The 21,455-nt window shown below is 42.9% G+C and overlaps 2 protein-coding genes across 4 annotated transcripts in view; one reads left to right on the forward strand and one right to left on the reverse strand.

The window, feature by feature from the left end:
• The window catches only part of LOC109640376 (syntaxin-binding protein 4), a 64,546-nt gene extending 52,774 nt beyond the window's left edge, over positions 1-11,772 (forward strand). For all 3 annotated transcript variants that reach the window (XM_020104344.2, XM_069525080.1, XM_020104346.2), the window contains exons 12-21: positions 1,437-1,525; positions 3,800-3,896; positions 4,408-4,535; positions 4,665-4,757; positions 5,499-5,564; positions 5,716-5,928; positions 8,277-8,393; positions 9,305-9,354; positions 9,506-9,627; positions 10,549-11,772. In XM_020104344.2, the coding sequence (XP_019959903.1) occupies positions 1,437-1,525; positions 3,800-3,896; positions 4,408-4,535; positions 4,665-4,757; positions 5,499-5,564; positions 5,716-5,928; positions 8,277-8,393; positions 9,305-9,354; positions 9,506-9,627; positions 10,549-10,607 (1,034 nt within the window). In that variant the 3' untranslated portion in view covers positions 10,608-11,772. The remainder of the gene's footprint in view (positions 1-1,436; positions 1,526-3,799; positions 3,897-4,407; positions 4,536-4,664; positions 4,758-5,498; positions 5,565-5,715; positions 5,929-8,276; positions 8,394-9,304; positions 9,355-9,505; positions 9,628-10,548) is intronic.
• A 7-nt stretch (positions 11,773-11,779) lies between these two features.
• On the reverse strand, positions 11,780-21,119 carry rrn3 (RRN3 homolog, RNA polymerase I transcription factor). The gene is made up of 17 exons (XM_020104349.2): positions 20,800-21,119; positions 20,503-20,559; positions 20,270-20,359; positions 19,637-19,766; positions 18,483-18,542; positions 18,149-18,212; positions 17,900-17,969; positions 17,283-17,381; positions 16,681-16,776; positions 16,046-16,169; positions 15,677-15,807; positions 15,268-15,398; positions 14,567-14,754; positions 14,348-14,456; positions 13,987-14,139; positions 13,628-13,712; positions 11,780-13,351 (listed from the first exon to the last, which is right to left on the reverse strand). Exons 1-17 carry the CDS (start codon positions 20,893-20,895, stop codon positions 13,205-13,207), a joined length of 1,830 nt encoding a protein of 609 aa, XP_019959908.2. The 5' UTR covers positions 20,896-21,119; the 3' UTR covers positions 11,780-13,204.
• Between the last annotated feature and the right edge of the window lie 336 nt (positions 21,120-21,455).

The following is a 21,455-nucleotide window of genomic DNA, read 5'->3' on the forward strand; positions in this document are numbered from 1 at the left end:
TCAACTGACTTGTGACGATACGTGTAAAACCCTGTTTGCATGCAACCGTGATCACCAGGGGTCCAGATCAGTTTCAGACATCACTAGTCTTCATCCTAGAAACAGCCTTTTCCAAAATCCCATGAAAGAACACTGATTGGTGAGAAACTTGGTGACATTGTTTTTAGCTCTTTCTTTACTGCTGAAAGTGAACCAAGAGTTTGAGTTGAAAGTTGTGTACTTGAAACGTCAGTGTGTGTGTGTGTGTGTGTGTGTGTGTGTGTGTGTGTGTGTGTGTGTGTGTGTGTGTGTGTGTGTCTACATGCTCATCACCACTGATGTTAACAGTGCCCAACTTTTATTGTGACATTCTCTGACAAATCTTGATACATATTGATGAAGCTGGATTTCAGAGGCTTTCACTGGATGTTGTTGAAGCACAAGCTCTGAACGAAGAGGATAAAAAGTTAATGAAGGAAATACCACATTTGTTGTGTATGCATTTGACACATTTCGTTTTCTTACTTCAAGCGGAAGTACACTCAGATTATATATTACATGCTAGAACAACAACAGTGTGTGATGTGGAGTGGTATCCGGGTGTAACCACGGTATAAAGCACAACACAACAGCAGGTCTGGTGGTGGTGGTGGGGGGGGGGGGCAGTGTAAATCCTTTGGTGAGGGCAAGGAGGAGGTGGAGGTTAGTGACTACAATAAGCTCATACCCCCTAGCAACAGGGGGTGTGCAGACACACACACTCAGTGTAGCCATAGCGAGCAGACATACAAATCTGGGACAGACAAACTCATCAAATTAATATTAGGCTCTGGCTGTCTGCCCTCCCCTCTCGCACTGTTTTCCCTCACTCTCATCTATGTAATCATCCACCTTTCCCCCACTCCTCTCTTTTTAATCATCTGCTTTTCACCCCCACCCCATCCCTCACCCGCATGCACCTCCTCTATCACCGCAACTACCCTCTTCCACCAAATCCACAGAGAATATCTGTCCATCCACTCTGATATTACAGATTATCCAATGATATTTCTCCTTCTGTTGTTTACTAGGTGCACTGTGGCCTCACATACACTCCCCTCACTCTGTTGATAGACTAATAGCTCCTGCTGTGTTGTCATCATCTTACTGTGTTTTCTACATGGGATACAGGGGATCGTCTGCTAACTTCTAAATTGGTGATTCAATCCCCAGCTTCTGAAATCTGCCTTCTGAAGTGTCCTTGGGACAGATACTGAACCATGAATTGCCACTGTGCCAAAAGTGAATCATGTGATAGAAAAAGCACTGTGTATGGAAGTGTTGTGTACTGAAAAATAGATTTAGTTCATTTAACCCCTGTTTCTTTCCTTTCTCCATGTACTCATTGAGAATAATCTTCATCTTTGTCTTCGTCTCCTTCCTCGTTTATCCACTTGTTCCTTTTTGCCTTTCTCTAGGTTCAACCAGCCAGAGGTCACCAACAGCAGCCAAACCTAAGATCACACTGGACCCCAACATACGCCTCAAATCTGACAAGTTAGACTTGGTGAGTGCTGTGCTCTGGTCAGACAAGTTGTTTTAGAGCCATGCTGCTAAACTTATTTCTACTAGCGGGGGTGTTAAACATGTCTGGTGCACGTTCTCCCATTTGCACTGGTCAGGGCCTCAGAGCTGGGTTTGTCAGTCCTGATGTGGTTGCTATGAATATTCCACCTGCCATGTTTGACAGGTGCAAAATGTTGGTACACGAGTTTCCAAGTTGCTGACATCATCACTTACAGACTAACATAATTTCACAATCAGCTGTACATAGTAGTTTCCATCAACCTGTTACATGTTAATCTTTTCTTCACAAGTTTTTATCATAAACATGCACAATTCTAATTTATTACCCCTGATCCTTTTTATTTGTTCTACTTTCTTACACATATATTGGAAAAATATTTCATGGTGTTGTTAAAATGCTCTAAACACATAAATACAACACATTGTTGACAGCGTCCATGTTTCTTCCATACCTTACACAACTCAGGACATGGGCGCTTCTGAGGAGCATGTGTATCTGCAGGATTTCAGACACTGCACAGCTGCCACATGATTGGCTGATTGGATAATAAGCAGGAGTACAGGTGTTCCTGTGCTCAGTGAGTTCACTTGTTTACTTGTCTCATCACATAGTGCAACACAGGATCATACACGTTCACATTACAAGTACTTCTTTGCCTAATTAGTGTTACCATAAGCTGCAGTAAGTATGTAACCGGCTGTCATACAGAATCCTGTTGTTTTCTATTCTAATATATTTACACGGTCACACCATCATTCTATTCTATTCTATTTCATTACTCTACATAGTTCTATCTATTTTTTGTATTATTTTTCCCTTTTAACTTATTTGTCAATTTTGAATAATAACAATAATAATAATAATGCCTTGCATTTATACAGTATAGCACCTTTCACAGGACCCATGGATGCTTTATTTCTTTTACCTCTTATAATCTTTTTACCACTTTTATACTACTAATCTTTTATTGCATGAAATGTGTACCTCCAATTTACCTCTGTGTTTATAAGTAAAATTGCCTTGCCTTGCCTAAGTCTAAAAAAACTAAAGCTTGAAGTGTATAAAATGGTTTGTGGAACGAAAAATAGACTAGTTATCTAGTTAATATTTATCTATTTGGGTTTGTACCCTCATGGTTGAATCCAATTATTGTAAATCGCTTTGGATAAAAGCACCAGCTAAATTATATTTAATTTAAAGAAAACTAATTTGTCCCCAGGGCAATTTAAAGGCACATAGAGCATAGTAAAAACAAGAAGGAAACAATTATGAGATCAGTGCAATATGCAATGTCCGCGGACAGTTACAAAGTTGTAAAACAGTATACTAAGATTAAAGAGTAAGACTAGTGTATGTGAATGTGAATGTAAAGGATGGACAGGATAACAGCTGTGAAAACAGATTTTGAGAACGCATATAAATACTGAATGATAAATACTGAATGACTAGAGATTGAGTGCTTTGAAGTATGTAATGTAATGTATTTGTACCACGATAGTGATTTAGAGATCAGTCTAACATAGAGTTCTTTAGATAATTCAGTGAACCTTATGTTCCCTTTACATTACTGCATTACTTCTGTATCAACTCAAACAAATTCAACAAATTCAAACCAAGGATTTTTTTTACTAAGGATGTTTCACATTCACCCCCCTCCTATTTCCTCTGCCCTCTGCCCATATTTATTACCATTATTCAGCTTTGATTCTCATTTTGTGCGGATCCTGCCCAGCCGTAGGTTGACCCTAATCTACCAATTCATTAATGGGATTAGCAAAACAGAGAGAGAGAGAGTTTAAATGTTGAATACAGGCACATTTCTCTTTTGATCGGTTGGCTCCTTTTTACAATGCAAAATAGAGAGGGAGAGAAGGATTATGGGTATTTTTAGCCTTGGGAGATACTGTATTAGGTGAAAAGTCACAAAGAGCAAAAGGCTGATGAAAGAGAAACGGAGAGCAACAGAGCAAACGTAATATAAAACAGATATGTCAGGCTCACACCTTGTGTCAGGACTGACTGTGTGCTAGGAGCTAAGTCTTTCTACAAACTTTTGTCAATCATTCACATACTTCCAATCTGTTCTTTGAAGGATTATTGAATATGGACTTGCTGTGTGATCTCCAGCATGCTGCAGTGCATTGACACTACATCCTGTTGTTCTCAAGTGATGTTAAAATGGCTTCATGGTATAAAAATATCTGAATGTGCCTCTGTGATTTTTTTTCCTCCTTCACCGTCTGTCTCTCTCAGGCTTTGTCCTTCCTCGGGCTGGATGTCACCGAAGAGAAGAGGAAGAAGTTGAGACAGAATCTGACCACGGACCCACAAGGCACTGTGGCCTATGGAGGTTAGGAGCGCACACACACACACACATCCAATTGCGTCAACAGCAAGGTGAAAGATCTGTGTTGAAGTCCTGTCAAGTCACAGGCTGCATGTCACTTACCGGTTGTGTCACGTTGTATAACCACGAGGCAGCTCTGTCTCTCTTTGTACCCTGACTGTTGGTCATAGTGCAGAATTTCTATGACTACATGGTCAAAGCACCTGTCTGTGCCTGATGATGTTCATTTACAAAAAGAGCAATGAATAAAAGTTTGTGCACAAAAAGCTGCCAAAACATAAAAATTCTAATTTGAATAAAAGTGACATTTTAATTAAAAGAACAATGTGAACACTGTGCTTAACGCTGAAGAGTGCCAGTGGACGTTTATTACCCCACTGTGTGTAGGTGATGATGTCTTTATTCACTTCTTATTCTACTAATGATCTGAGAACTCCCTCCTGTCTGTATGACCATGGTTCCTCTGGTTTTTCTGTGGTCGACGTTCTCGTTTGTGTTTGTCTGTAACCCTCAGACTTTGTGGAGGCCACAAGGAGCGTCTTTCAGGAGAACCTGGAGGAGCTGGGTTTAGGGGCGGGTCCCTTCATGTTCTCCTATCATGAGGCAGCCAGTCTGATGGACACATCGGCCTTCCATTCACCCGTAAGCAGCTCTCACAGCCTCTCATAGGCCTGCAGCATCCCAAAGCCCACGACTGTGACACTGGCTCAATATACCACACAATATACAAAATGTGTGTGTGTGTGTGTGTGTGTGTGTGTGTGTTTGCAGACGTATGAATCTGAATGCAGCTACAGCAGTGAGGAGATGGAGCAGTTTCAGACAGAGGTGAAGCAGCTGCAGACCCAGATGAAGCAGCTCAAGGTGAACACACACACACACACACACACACACACACACACACACACACACACACATACATTTTTCAGTCCAGACTCTGCTCCTCTGCTCTTTTCTAACTACTCACACGATGGTGTTGGATCATGAATCCAGATCATTTTGGTCACTTTAACCCTGATGTCCTGGCTGTGTGCATCACATGCTGCGTGTTTAAACATAGTTTCGCACAAGTTGATATACATGCCTCATGAACTTTAAAGCGAAAAAGTATTTTAAACGTCATGACTGTTCAGGTCCTAATATCTTCTGACTAGTGTTGGTGTTTATTGTTTAAGAGTAAAGTGAGCACAGGTCAGCGGGGGAATGGAGGGAGGACACTTTAGACAGAGACTCTGACCCTTAATGTGCGTCTGTCCTGATCCTGAAGCAGCGCTGGTTATAATTTTGTTGCAGTGGGACATCGCTTAAAGAATGAAACGTGATTCGATTATCTTCAGTCTTTGCATCGATGCAGAGTCGCCCACGTCCACATCGAGATACATCGAAGAATGTAGAATGTAATAACATAATTACTTAACATATATATGTGTGATTACAACTAACGGAATGGGATATGTCAAAAAAAACATGACAAGTGTTCTAAGCTGGAGCTCAGTCTGGGGCAGACTCTGCTCCTCTGTTGGATTTCTGAAGAAGTAGGTGTGTTTGCAGCCTGTATGCTTTTAAGTGCTGTGCTGGTAATTCATCTGCTGCCTCTCTTGGCAGGTGATGCTGAAGGACATGGAACACAGCAAGAAGACCATAGAGGAGGAGCTGCAGAAGACGTCAGAGGTGAGAGACGAGCCAGGAGAGTGTGTTTAAAGTGGCACACTGAGCGTGCCGACTTCTCTTACATGACTACTGTAAATGTTGAAATCAGCAAGGTTTATAATAGTGAGACATATTTATCATTTACTCAGGAAACTTCTGTTGTCCTTTGCAGAAAGCATGTTTGACTGTGGAGGAAAACACGCGTCTGAAGAGTCGCCTGCAGGCAGCGGAGGCTGAGGTGGGGCAGCGGCAGGGCAGCAGCGCCGAGCAGGACTATGAGGAGGTCATCCAGCTGCTGGAGGCCGAGATCCGAGACCTGAAGAACCAGTTGGCCAGCAAAAGGCAAGCACATGGAGGGGAGGCCACCAAGGTGAACTCCAAACAGGTACTGAACCATTTCTACTTTTCTAACCTACTACACCTCAGAGTTACAAGTTACTGTAGATTCAGGTTTTACATGCAAAACATCAACAAATATACTCAGCATTATTATAAAGTATTTTATTCCAGTATAGTACCAGTATTAACATATGATTCTTCTTAAGTGGATAAGATGTGGAATCAGACATCCACATACAGAGCAGATGTTAATACCAGGTGGAAATAGAGAGGTCTAAAGAAAGTTGCCAAGTGAAGCTGCATTTATGCTCAAGTATCTACATCGTCAGTTCCAGTCCTGGTGGGTTACAGTATATTTGTGTACCGTAGCTGTTGATTGACAATGTGGGGTTATAGCAGCATAACTAAGTGATGGTTCAGGACCTGATCCAGAACTAACTATAGGCTTTATCAAAGAGAAGAGTTTTAATTTTAACTTTAAATGCAGAGATGGTGTCTGTCTCCTGAACCCAGAGTGGGAGCTGGTTCCACAGGAGAGGAGCCTGGTAGCTGAATGCTCTACCTCCTGTTCTACTCTTACTGACTCTTAGAACCACAAGAGAGCCTGTGTTTTGGGAACGAAGTGATCTATTTGGATAATATGGTGTTATCAGGTCTTTAATATATGAGGGGGCGTGATTGTTAAGGGCTTTATATGTGAGGAGCAGGATCTTGAATTCCATTCTGAATTTTACAGGGAGCCAATGTAGAGAAGCTAAGACAGGAGTAATATGACCTCTCCTTCTAGTTCCTGTCAGCACTCGGGCTGGAGCATTTTGGACCAACTGGAGACTTTTAACAGTCTTCATGGAGCATCCTGCTAATAGAGAGTTGCAGTAATCTAATCTAGAGGTTACAAGACAAATGTGAGTTTCTCAGCATCCTTGTTAAGGGCCGGGCTTGGACACAGAGGCAGAGGCTGAGACAGGTTTAAAGTCACTGAGGTTTATTGGAAAAGTCCAGTAGCTTAAGCAGGCAGGTAGACAGACAGGTAAGCAGGCAGGTAGACAGACAGGTAAGCAGGCAGGCAGGACTCTGGAGCTGGAGTCGGGGCTGTAATCCAGCTGCTGGTCCTGAGCAGGAAGACAGGAAAGGTTAGGATGCAGGATCAACAGGACATTTACAGAATCTAAATAGTTACAATAGCAGCAGCTATAACTAACTTGAACTGAGTCTATAGTCCGGCACAGACTGAGAGCAGTAGTGGAGCTTATATAGGCAGCTGGTCAATCAAGGCCCCAACTCCAGCACACCAGGTTCACATCAGTAATCAGCCACGCACCTACACACCAACAGAGAGATAGAGAGAGGGAGAGAGAGAGAGAGCCTAGTAGGCAGGTGAGGAGGAGGGCATGACCATCCTTCTGAGACAGGATGTTTCCAATGTTCTTAATATTGCACAGGTGGAAGAAAGCTGTGCTAGAGACTTGTTTTATATTTGGGTTAAATGACATGTCCTGGTCAAACTTAACTCCAAGGTTCCTCACAGTGGAGCTGGAGGCCAAACTGACACCATCCAAGGTGACTATCTGGTCAGACAGTGTTTCTCTGAGATGTCTTCACTCTGCTTTCACTTATACATTTATTCCATATTCCTTTTTTTTTGGTCCTTCCTCTCCTCTTTTTTTCAGTGTGTTTCCATTCACCTGGTTTTTACACACATTTTAATAAACTCAAAATAGATTCATTTTCTTGCAAAAAAGTGTTTGTCGCAGGTTGAAACGTTGGAATTGATAAAGCAAAATGTGACAAAGTCCAATGGAAACAGACTCAGTGAATAAATAATGACATTCATGGAGTATGGGACTTAAACATGTCTTTAAAGTGGAGCAATAAGGAGACTGGAACCTTCCTCACATTAACACATGAGACAAACAGAAACGGTTGGAGTTATGACTGCAGCTCATCTCCTTGTGACCTCTTCTTCTGCAAATATTTAATGATTATTGTGTGCAAGAAAAGATTTAGGATATTGTTTTCACAGAACCTAAGCTGGCTCAAACACTAAGCAATGAAAGTGTATTGCTGCTGTCCGGGGAAAACCATGGTCTCTTTTCTAGATTGAGAAAATCAGTTACATTATAAGGTGGCTGTGGCTGAGGGGTAGAGCGGTCATCCTCCAACTAGGAGGTCAGCGGTTGAACCCAGACTAGCCCCAACTGTATGAATGTGTGTGAATGGCAAACTGTACTGTAAAGCACTTTGAGTGGTCATTAAGACTAGATTTACCATTTGTAGTATAGCGCCTCTGAAAAATGCTTTAACAGACAAAGTAGACACGTGTTCAAAATTCACAAATAAACTCAAAAAGCAGATGTCAAAGTAATTCTGTGTGTGTGTGTGTGTGTGTGTCAGGAGGAGGTGCTGGAGCTGAACAGGAGGCTGATAACCGTTGACTGCCAGCTGAAGAAGTCTGAGCTGAGCAGGAAACACCTGGAGATCTCCAACAAGAAACTACTGGGCTTTGCTCAGGTACCGCTCACCTCCTGTTAACCCGCAGTTACTTTGTATACGTGTGGTCTTGTTAGATGTCATCGTGTTAACAGTAAAGACCCAGATGTATGTACTGTGTGTGTATCACTGCCAGATATAACAAAGAATGAGGTAAAAAAGCCCAAACCACAGAAGACGAAGAACCCAACGTTCAAATACCAAATACATGGAGGGTGGGGGAACGCTGCAAGCACTGCATATAGTTTCGTACAGAGTGTACTTGAGCGGACGGCACTCTGGTCAGCCAATCAAATCTTCTATGATATTCTTTTAACTTGTGCAACCCCCCCACCAGTCTTTTAAATACAGTCTATGGTGTTATAGAGCCAGTCTGCCCCCCAGTGGCTGAAGGACACACACTGCAGCTCTCCACAGTTTGATAAACACGTCCTGACCTCTCGTGATAATCCATTTGTTCAGTTATTGAGGTTGTAACGTCCTTCACGAGTCATAGTAATGACTAATTTCTCTCTAAACTCTCTAATGTGATGCATCACATCCCCTCCCCAAATTAAAGAGCAGTAATTCCACCCACACCAATACTTGGTTGGGTGTAAAATTTAATATTTCTTGTCCGACCTAGTGTTTTTATGAGTCTTACCTGGTAACTCAGGATCTCAGAAAGTTCACTCTGACTTACAGATGACCTGATTATAGATGACTGTGATTACACAACATGTGTTTTTGGCCATAACTCCGAATTCTTGTGTTTATTATAAAAAATATACTTGATACCTTTAATTTAATTCCTTTAAAATCCCACTACATATATCAAATGAGTCTGGACAAGCGTAGACTGGTTCTCAGAGGCTGATTTTAGCTTCCACATCTTATGGAGAAAGAACTAACCCTCACCCTCACATGACTGTTGACATGATCTCTCTCTTCAGAACGTCCACAAAGTGCTGACAACACCCAGCCTGTTTGGAGGAGAAGGCGGGTAAGAGACCCTCATCATCACTTTATTTGCCCCCCCCACATTTACGTGTCCAGCTAAAACAATTTTAATGAACCGTGTGAAAGTGCATACACAGACTGTAAATATGTGTGTGTGTGTGTGTGTGTGTGTGTGTGTGCTGTGTATATATCAGGAGCAACAGGTCGTCTCCAGCCACTGACAGCCCCGACACACCGTCACCACTTCCTGATCCTGCCTTCCAGCTGGCTGTGGAGGCCAAAGAGCTGGTGGAAGGCGTCACTGCTGATGGCAAAGGTACAGAGAGCAGACTGGAGTACACACGATCTTAATACTCAGCTGGGCACCACACTAGAGCCGACAGCTTTGATGCCTGATTCATTCAGTTTCCAATCAAAAACATGTCATTCAAACACGTTTCATTCAAATATGAGAAGAGAAAGTGAATATATTTAGGTTTTGAAATGAAAGTCAGACAAACAAGCTTGAATTTAGGACATGGTAAATAGACTGTGTTTATAAAGTAAAACTGTGCTTTACAATACACATGACACTGATCCATTCACACACATTTAACACTGGCTGTTCTGCCTCCAGGAGCAGTTTGGAGCTCACTGAGCCGCTGCACCTCATTTGCATTAAATCCCCACAGTCACAATACTATTACTAATATTATTGATAATATTACTTATAATAATGATAACTTTTCAAAACACATTTTGAATAAGGGGATAAAAGCAAGATAAATGAAACAACGTTGTTACACAATGAAGTAACGAGTTAATCAGAACAGCACAAAAAAGGTCAAGAACAAATGGAACTTTATTAAAATATGTAACAGGTAAAACAAATGTGTATACATATACATATATATATGTCCATACAGTCACAGAGAGGCATATGCATTTACACAGTTGGGTCCAGACGTTTTGAGTCAAGGTGCAGAAACAACTCAAAGGTGATCAAGAGAAATGAAAGTGTTTGAATTCTTGTGTCAATGAGATACTCATTTGTTTAAAGTTGATATTTTGTATGTGAGCCTTGGTAATGATTGATGAGTGGGATTTTTTTTATTTTAGCATAATGCTGCAACATGACACTGAAAACAGTGAAGGGCTCTGATTGCTTTCTGAATGAAAGAAGTAAATGCATGATCAAAAATGATAACCGCTTTTCTTAGTCAAAGTTTTTTTCTGTCCATCTGTGATTAACCTGCAGCATCAGACCACGTGTCAGAGGCGGCGCCGGTCCCAGACATCAGCCCGCATCATATGTGAGCGACCAAGAGCCAGAGAGGACAGTGGGGGGGGGCTGAGCAGGTTGAGCTCACAGCTGAACCCACGACAGAACACACCACATCAACAGCCAGACACGAGTACAACTTCTTCACTTCAATCAATTCAAATCCTCAGTTCATGCTGGCAGGTTGAACACAGCGCAGCCAATGTTTTAATGCCAAAGCTTTGCTCGCACACGTCAAATTAGTGTCTTCCTTTGAAATATTCGTCAGTCTTTCCGGAGGGTTCGGCAGCGGAGCGTGTTGAGCTCAGCCGTGACCCGAGGACGCTCTTCCTTCAACTAATCACATGTACAGACGTTTCTATGAGAAGTGCTCTGCCAAATAAAAACATCTGCTGGAATTCTCTTTTGTGTTAGTCAGACAGCAGGTGGTGTTGGAGGGGCTGCATGACCGAGTCCAACACACACACACACACAGACACACACACACACACAGCTGTAAACCTTGTTAGTACTCCTCCCTGACCTCTTTTCTAACCACACACATAGATTGACTCCATGAACTGCATGTGGAGGATGGCGTGTTTGCTTGGACAGGACGATCCTGAGCTGGTCTTGCTTGCTGCCATCTGCCTCCCTCACACACTGTCACTTTTTGCCCTGCCACAGAGGAAGTCTTTCAATAACACAACAGTGTACCTTTTGTCCATCATGCTAACTTACAGAAGAGAATCGGGGCCATGTGAACTGTTTTTTGGAAAAAGAAAAATATAGATTCTGACATTATACTCAGAATTTAAAAAGAAAAATCATGCATTTTCAAAAAAAAGATTTTTTTACATGGCTCAAAACCTTTTCTGTAGTAACTCTCCTTGTGCCCTTACTCATGGATAAAAGGCAAATAATGAGGTTTCTAAAGAGACTGGACTAGAGCAGTGTTTGTTATCTACAGCTTCATATCACTGCATGGTTCCTCCAGGAGTGGCTGTACGTCAACGTAGCTCCAGATGTGTAAACTTGTGTTTAGTAGTCACACAGTCAGTCATAGGCTACATGTGGAATATTGAGTTTATTTCTACAGACGGCTGCTGATGCTTTTGAACGTTCTGACATGTCTTGTAGTTGAAGCAGTTTGCAACTTTTGGTGTGGCCTCATATTCTTTCTGTTACTATTTTATATTAAAGCAATAACTGACAACTGCACCCGATGTCCTGTTTACTTTAACACTTTATTTCTGATCATGATGAGAGTGTGTGTGTGCCACAGCAGTCACTGTGCTGTTCACAATACAAGCGTAAGAACCCTGATCCATGACCCGGATCACGAACTACACAGCTCTATGAACAAAGAGAATGATCTCACTATTGAAATGAAACAGGTGAGACATCCCTGTGGGGTGGCTGACGCAAAAAAAACCTTTACAAAAGCCCAAAGGAAGGTTGTGGGGCAGAACTTATTTTTGTCTTTAGAAATAATATAATAAAATAAACAAATAATAACTTAAATCCCCACTTCAATATAAGGACCAATTACCATTATACTGAAGTCAGCATGCTAGCCCCAGAGAGATGTTCAGGTACATGTAGTACCTTTAAAACAACACACAGAAAAATGGAGGAACACTCAACTGAAAATGAAGAAATACAAATACTCTTAACTAAAAAACTATTCTTTGAAAGAATCAAAGAACAAAAATGTCCGATTCCTTGAAGGACACGATCAGATTTAGTCCAGTCTGTCATAAAACAATATTTACATGAGTATTTGTACACTGAGGACAGTTGAGGGAGACGTCCCTTCTTGGACTAGTACCCCTGCTGCCACTGATGGGAGAAGAAAAGTTGAACCCAAGCTTCAGCAGCAGAAGATCCGTTCTGTTTCTTACTGCTCCGACAGTCTGATGTGTCTCAGACGGCTCACACCTCACAGTACAAACACTGGCCATGTGAGTGGTGGTGGTAGTTTTTGGATCAGACTTGACAGAATGTGGCAGTATCCCCACAGTCAGCTCCAGTCTGTGCCGAGCTGCTCCGCCTGCTCGCTCTTGACATTCATCCCTGTGTTGCGTGTGCCAGCCCCCCCCCACACTTTCCTGTTCCCCTCTCATTGGTTATTTCTCTTCATCTCCAAGATGCTGAGGCCACAGATGCATTCTGTGAAAATAACGTGTCAGCGTTGGTGCAGCTTACAGTGGGAACTCACAACAGTACATGTGATGGGCTGAGGATGCTTTCCATTCCAGACCTTTTTACAGTAATGCTGTGTAGTCTGTACCAAGCTACAGTAAAACTTCAAAAATATATTCATAAAAATATAATCTGATTATCAGGAACTCTCCCAGCACCGTGGTTATGCATGTGCCAACGTGGCTTCTTACTTAAATACATCATGTGATAGAACCAGGGAGGTTTGGGTCGGACTGTTGCATGAATCCTTTAAAGTGTAAACTAGTAACAGAGTTCAGTCACATCCCTTCAACTGGGTTTGACTCTTTTTGGATTCAATATAACGTCACGTACAGCCTGTGGAGTAAAGATAAGGTCTGACCCTAAATTATGTGAACGATAATTTGGATTCATAGAGCAGAGAGAAAACCATACTGTCCATTAGAACGTCACAGTCCATGATGAGGGACTAGAATGGTTTCTGGTAGCAGAAGGGGGGTGAGCCCATGCCTGGGCTGTGGAGGTTTGAGTCGTAGGAGCTGGGAGTAATTCCCACAATGCCCTCAGCCTGCGGTGTCTCCCCGCACAGGAAGTCATCCTCGTCCTCCTTGGAGCCCTGACAGACAGAGAAAGAACAGCCAGGTCCAAGTGAGGTTTAAGTGACTGTGAGGAACAAAAAGTCCAAATCCAACAGACAACATCTTCACAATCAAAGACACATTTCCAGTTGGACGTCATCTGACCAGAGAGACCAAGACTTACACTACACCGGTTTCACAAAAATGTAGTTTTTCCCCACAGCTAGCTCTCTCCCAAGTTCCCCGGTCTATGAGGCAGTGCAGTGAGGTGCTGCAGTATTTACTGAACACGATTAGACTTTCTGTCTCCTCACCTGTGGTGCCGTTTTGCCAGGAAGCACCTCCATGTCTGCCAGTTCCTCCCAGACCTGGTAGAGTGGCTCAATCTGCTGACCGGACCTGTGAAAACATGCAAACTCTGTATGGGAGCTTTGTATGGAACACTGTCATCACAACACTTCCTGTGCACCAGGACACTGTAGATAAATGATTTGAGAAGTGGCCATGACAGTAATGATACAGCCTGTAGGGGCGGCTGTGGATGAGGGGTAGAGCGGTCGCCCCCGACCTGTACAATAGCAGCTCGAATCCCAGCTCATACCGAAGTAACCTTCGGCAAAATGCTGAATCCCCTAATTGTAGGGGGCTTTGAATATAAAGAAATGTAATGTACCTCTTGAGCAGGTAAGGGTCGAAGGGGAAGACGCTGTCCAGAGGGTTGGTGTTGGTGGTCACATAGTCGCCTCCTGCTGAGCTGCGGATCACTGGCAGCATGTGGCGGTTGTTCCTTTCTATGATGGTGTAGCAGAACACCACCTGGTACTTCCTGCAACAAAAGCAAGGAGTCGTTTAAATCACACTTTGCTTTATCTGATAATTAACCAGTTTACAAAGTGTATCATACATTGGCCTTTGTCTGCATTGGAATTCATGTGGGATGCCCATTTGACAGCAATATTTCAATTTTATGTAAAAAAAACAAACATAGTAGGTATATAAAATGTGTGTGTGTGTGTGTATGTGTGTGTGTGTACCTGGTGATAGCAGCAAACATGTTGGTGACTGAAGGAAGGCAGACTTTGAGAGGGTTCAGCTGACACATCACTACCCGCTCCAGGTTCAAACTCTGCAGGTACTCCAGACCTGACAGACAAACACACACACACACACACACACACAGTTGTAAAATAAAATATATTTGCTGTGTATTTGCGGCCATGTTTTCCATTTGGGGCTTAAGGTGTGTCTTGTACCTTTCTTCATGTTGCCCTCCAGCATGGCTCTGTGTCTGAAGATGAGTGTGTAGAAGACGGCCTGGCAGGCTGAGTAGAAGGGCCCATGCAGGCTGATGTCACAGCAGGCCTGTTTGCCGCTGCTGTCCTGACTGTCGATGTAGCGATGGATCCAGGAGAGCAGCAGGTCCAGACAGGCCCGCACAGTGCTGGGGGAGGGGTTAGAATAATTGGATTAACAGCTGGATAATGATGGACACTAGAGCTGTTTTCAGACATGCAGTAAACTCTGGAGAACCCCCCCCACCCGGTGAAGGTGTGTGTGTGTGTGAACGCATATGTCAGAGTGAGAGCCTCCGGGGATTCTGTAGACTTTCTCCACCTGCCCCCTTGTTAAGTCCATTAAGAGTCTGGAGGAGATGATATGAGAACATAGCAGGAGAATCTTCACAGGATTCACCACAAAAACACATGATCTCCGGAGCGGAATTAATACGTAGTCCTGCCGGCTGCACCACCCCTCACCTGAATCCTGTGGAGGATTCTTTTGCTGATGTGAACCGCCCGCTGCATTGTTCATGTGTGAAAGGCAAACTGCAGAGAAAGTCCAGACCCAATTCCCTGGAGTTCCTCCGCAGGTCATGTCTAACCACAGCTTAGGACTACGAGGAATAAACTACCGGCTTTTACTTTTCTTAAGCAGAAACTTGATGTAAACTCACGGAACAGGGACGAACTTGGCTCGGGCCAGGAAGCTTCCCAGGAATCCAGCGGCAGCCTGGCGAAGGACAGCAGGCTGAGAGGGGTTCTGTAGGATCTTCCACAGGTGCTCCAGGAAGGCCTCTGCCAGGGCCTGGGGAGATGTAACATACATAATGTTACTTTGACTGCTGATGTCTTCTCCAGGAAAACAAGGGACTGGTCATCTTTTGAGCAGATGTGTTTGCCACAGAACGGTAACATTTCATTTCAATTATTCAGCAGCAATAATTGATGTTTGGCCAGGTTGTGGCATTGGAACATTGCATTTCACTAGCTGATGAATGGATGGTGCGTGAAGACCAGACTGAGGGTTAAATGCTACATATTGCTTTTTCCTAGCACTACACTGACTACACAGGGAGTACTGACCAGTCTGAAGCTGCAGAGGTAAAAGAGTGTGTACTGGACGTGACAGGAAGCGTGTGTTGGCAGAATGAGTTTGTCAAACACACTCAACAAATCCTTGTACAGCTCCTTCGTCTTCTCCACATGAAGAGAGCCTAAGAGAGAAATCAAAGCACTGAACACCACTGATGACATGTTACAGCTTAAAACCATCCCTTTACAAGGATGCATCCTAAGACACAAAGTACATTTCATATTTTCTCACACTCAAAGATGTCTTGACGTGTCTTTAGTTCTGTTGAACTTTGTCAGGGACTGTTTAAAGCCTAACCCCTGATACTGGTCAACATGAGAAATGTGATCCTCAGTGTAAAAGCTGTGTTATCCATCTACCGTTTAAAAAGCAGACGTCCTTGATGTAAGACATCATCACAGCCATGAGAGTGTCCAGCCGCTCAGCCACTGGATGGGCCATCGCAGTGGTGCTGGGGGGCCGATCTGCTGCCACGTCCTCATCCTGACACACAGATGGAGAGAGCCAGGGCGGGAGGAGGGGGTGAAAATGATGACAAACTCAGAAAAAAGGGCTTTAACTTAAACTCCCTCTTCCACTCCTTTCATATTCTTTCACACAACTACACTCAGCTCTTGCATTTCTATTTATTTCACTTCTGCTGTACAACTTAAAATTTTCTTAGTATTTCAACTACATTTCTTTTCCATTTGAAGTTTTAATTCAGCTATAGTGACATACAGACTCCAGTATGCTGTATAAGTCCAAGAACTCACAATGTTACAAATGCTCTAGAGCTGGAGAGTAAAACGCTCAACTTCATCCACTTAATACTTTGCTGTGGTGTAAACTGTAGAATGAATTATGCCATTTTATCTATTTATTAACTATTTTATATTTGACAAACCTAACCCTAAATAGTACTTTATGCTGTGTCAGCGACCCTGGTACTAACGACAAACATTTCACACCGGATGTGTACCAGAGGAGAACCCAAACCCCTGCAGGTTGTTACCATGTCAAAGAGCCCCTCCTCAGCGTGCTCCTCTGCCCCCTGGCTCTGCACGGCATTCTCCTCTGCTTCTTCAATGTGTGAGCGGGATGCACTCACCTGAAACATACCACACACAGTGTTACAGACCAGAGGAGACACACAGGAGACATCATGTAGATGTACCATGATTTGTGTTGTTGATTAAATAAAGTGTTGAATTACCCAAAGAACACACACGATCTTTAAGAAGTTTGTGGCACTTTATCATTGCAAAGTGTACCGTTCTGCAGTCTGCACTGCTCTCTCCCCCTCTCTCTCTCTCTCAAAAACCTTGAGCTGAGACATTAGACCCAGTCTGCCACGCCCCAAGCAAGTGTATTAATTCTTAACACCCACATGTAGAGCTGATCTATATAACAGCATCTTGAAACAATATTTATGTGTTCCTGGATCAGCAGAGCGTTGCTTCTTCTGGAACAATGAGGAAAAAGGAAGGAACACCATGTTATGTGATAATCTGCAGGAAGAGCTTCTCTCCTGTCTGCAGTGTGTGTGTGTGTGTGTGTGTGTGTGTGTGTGTGTGAGCCCCATAAAGCACTTTGATTTAGAGGTGAAACACTCACATCTAGTTTGAGCATCTTTTCAAAGATCACCTCCAGCACGTCTCGTCGAATAGACGGTATGTACACTGTCACTCTCAGGAGGTTGTGGACATAACACTCCTGTAAAAAACCACAAGAACAACATATCAGAGTTTTAGCGGAACCAAACTGTTAAGTACAATGTGTTGAGGAGTTAGGGTGTCAGAACAAAGTTATTCACAAATAATAACTTACAGTATTCATATAAATATCATGTGTATCAGGTTGCAACAACAAAGCAGGTTGCTCAGACGAAAATGATGCATTTTTTAGACAGTGAAGTAACCGAGTTATCGTTTTATCACAGCTTGTTTGAGTCTTCTGATCATTGTATGGATGATTGCCCAGACAAAACCAATGGCTGTATATAAAGTTGAAACCATCCTTGGGAAAAATGGATTTGACCGTTTAAGTTGGTGATGCTCTCATTAAGTGTCTGAAGTCACCACACATCCATATTCACAAGTTACAATTTGCCTTTGAGTGCTAACAAGGTGCAACATGCTCTGTTCTCAACCCTCAACTGGAGTGAGGACAAACTGCCCAAAAGAATTGATTATATCTGAGTCGATCTACAGCATCAACAACTTGTCTCTCACCAGGGTTCTGGAGGATTTCTGTATGAAAGGGAAGTTCTCTTGCACAATGGGCATCAGAAAGCGACTTGTGCTGAAAGCAGAAGGAAAACTTTTACATTTCAATCCATTTAAAAGTCGTCATTACATTATTCAATGTGTTTACAGAGATGAAGTAATTAGTAATTTGGTTTATTGGAGAAAACATCAGATTTATTGCTGTGTAAGAACCTAAAAAACTAAGCAGGAGAAGAGAAATGTGAAGTAACTCACGCTGGAACGTATTTGGTGATGAGCTGTAATGCCTGGTGACACCGATCAAAGCTTCTAGGGAGGTCTTGAAAACAAAAGGAAGAGTGCAGGAATTATTCATTTCTATTTAACTAATGAGGATATCAGCTTTGCTCTAAAATTGCCCTGCTTAACATTCATACCTCACAACTCTCACTGTACTCCCCTGTTAACCCCCCCTGACTGCAGCAAGCAACCCAAACACAGTCCTGATCAGACATATAAAGTGCTCACAGTCCTGAAAGATAGTGCTAATGTTAAACACAACCACTTAATACATGAAAACAGCAATAGAAATGAGAAAGATGATACTCACTCTCATCTTCATCATCTGAATCAGAGATATCCACTCCCCCTTCACAGATGGTCAATCGCTCTGAAAACAAACATTATTTCTCCATGAGTCACTGGTAGTGGAACATAACATCTGTCTTAATCTGATTTATCTGTGGCCACAATATTAACACTGACCGACTGTTTATTTTCTTTTTTAAATTAGTACAATCTCCTTTTAATTGTAAAGCAGGGCTGAGCAATGATTCCCTAAACTCCTTCTTGACACACTGAGTCAGTGAGAGACACTCTTTCTCACTAAAGCTGCTTTCAGACATGCACTGAACTCCAGACATCCTGCACAGTTTCTCTGGAGGACGTTTATATCCAAGTGAGAGCCTCTGGATTTTCTGACCTCCCCAGTATAAAGTCTGCAGAAATTCTGGAGGAGACGATGTGGGAACACAGCAGGAGATCCACTACTGGATTTACCGCGAGCGGGTTGATGACGTTTCTAACACGCGACAGACGCAAAAGTGAAAAGCAAAAAAAACAAATATCTCAAAAGAGCAGAGCCATTCATGTAGAAGACACCAACAAAGATGTCACGAGAGCTTAAGTGATAAGAGTTGACGGCAGTGACATTGTAAACAAAAAAGTGTCTGAGCGGATCATCTCCCACTTCATTTTGCATGTGTTAAAGGAAAACTGCAGAGAAAGTCCAGACCCAATCCTCGTCAGCATCTCCTCTACAACAGACCATTATCATAGTATGACTGGTTTTGTGAATCGAAATGGCGTACGTGATTATTTGCAGGGTTTCTAAAGGCTTCAACGAGTTAAATTTAAGACCTTTAAGGACCTTTTTAAAGACCATAGTGAATGAAATTAATTAAGACCAATGTCAAGTATGAAAGATATGAGAGAATAGCATAGAATAGACACTGCTAACATCTGTGCTCCTGGGAAGGAACTTCAACACACAGACATTACAAACCATGCATGCTGCCAGAACATTTCTCTTAGAAAAGAGTCCGAGCTCAATTGAAACAGTGTTGAATTAACATACCAAGAGAGATGTAAATGCCACAGGGATGTAACATAGTCAACAGATACCAACATTACCTCACATCATCACTCTGTATGTTTGAATTTGTGAAACACTGGATTATTTTACAACCTATCAAGGGAACATACTGGGAGTGAAGTGGGAGACCACCATCTTGAGGCAGGAACACAGGTAGACAGTCTGTGCTGAGACCAGGTTACTGAGGAAGGTCATGTACTCATCCACCACCGCATGGCTCCGGCCCACCCATGGAAGCCTCTAATAAAACACACAGAGAAGAGTTTCAGCATGAAAACATTTGTCAATAAAGACAAAATCTGAATGGTCCATTCATATCTGAGTCTGGGTGCCTGATGGAGTTTGGGATGAATGACATGTTTGGGGTGGGTTGCACTGTGGGACTCTGGGACTAAAGTCTCCCAGTGACCTTCATGTACAATACGTACCTCCTGCAGTCTCATTTTGGAGCGTCCACAGTAATCATTTAGTCAGAGCCTCCCACACACTGGCCTTACATATATACCACTATAATATCAATCTGTTGCTTATTTGAATGCTGTATTTCTCCTCAGATCTCTAAGAAGACCCTCAGGACCTCCTTGAGGCCTAGGTGATGTCTCTGTGTTGTTCATTGTATCTGACCAGTCAGAGATCAAGTCATGTTGTGATTACAGCAAAAAAAACTGAAAGATTTAAGAAGCTGGAACCAGAATATTTTGACATCAGCTGCTGATGGTACAAGTCTCATGATGGACCCTCACCAGGAGAGTATAGATGAGCTGCTCGTGGTCCTTGGTTAGCTGGGTCACACATCTCCGAAATTCTTGCAGCCAGCTGATGATCTGAGCATCCTGACAACAGAACAGAGACATAGTGGAATGTGATTATACTGATCCCAGATCATAACCACTCACACACACACACACACACACACACACACACACACACACACACACACACACACTCTCTCTCTCTCTCTCTCTCTCTGCTGTACCTTTATCTCAGGATCAGCCAGCTGATGCTTCAGCAGCTCATAATCACTGGAGTCTCCCTTCAAACAAAAACATCAAATCAGATACAGGAAGATGACAAATGACGACGTTGTTCATTTGAATTAGAGCAACAATAAACTTGTATACTATCCTGACGGACCGGAGTTGTAAAGCAAGCCACACTTAAAGGTTGGGTTTAGACCTGACACTTATTACGACACAACACAGAGCAACTCTTCGGAGTCTCAGCTGCATTTGCTCTGATGTAAACCACAGAGTGACCGCATGTCAACACTCACCTGCTTGTATTTTAACAACGTCTCCGCCACACTGCCTCCAAACCTGACCGTCTTCACAGGAGGGCTGTTCAGAAAGTCCAGACCGTCCATCTCCATTGTATAAACGTGGCGCAGCTAGGCTAACATTGGCTAAAAGATCGGGCTGAAGAGGACGGGCAGAGCTGGCTCCATTGTTCTCACACACACATCGGTATCAAACGGTGTTTGTGGTAGAAACAGATGAGTTTAGAAGGTGAAGCCCGGACTGTGCTGTGGACCACCCGGAGCATGTGTGCGCTCTCCTCCCCAGAGGAAGTACACCCCGTGTTTACGGAAGTGAATGCTGGTGTCACATTCAGAGTGTTCCCTCATGTTCCCTCTCACAGGGTCGTTGGTTCCTGTCAGTCTTCAGATTACCGGAGGACATGTAGCCACCCAGTGGTTTATATAGAATATAATATAATACATTAGTACATGAATAGATCAATAATAAACCACTGTCAGGTACTCAGATAAAAACGAGCTGTGATAATCCAACACAAGAGGAGATGTGACAGTGTAGTTACCATAGCAACCATAACAGAAGGATGTGAGACGTAGATGAATTTGTGGAATAACTCCTCAGTTAATGTGTCTTTGCTGCTCGCTTCATCTCTATCAGACATTCTCTTGTGTAC

This window comes from Paralichthys olivaceus, chromosome 5, assembly GCF_024713975.1.
Source record: "Paralichthys olivaceus isolate ysfri-2021 chromosome 5, ASM2471397v2, whole genome shotgun sequence".
NCBI lineage: Eukaryota > Metazoa > Chordata > Actinopteri > Pleuronectiformes > Paralichthyidae > Paralichthys > Paralichthys olivaceus.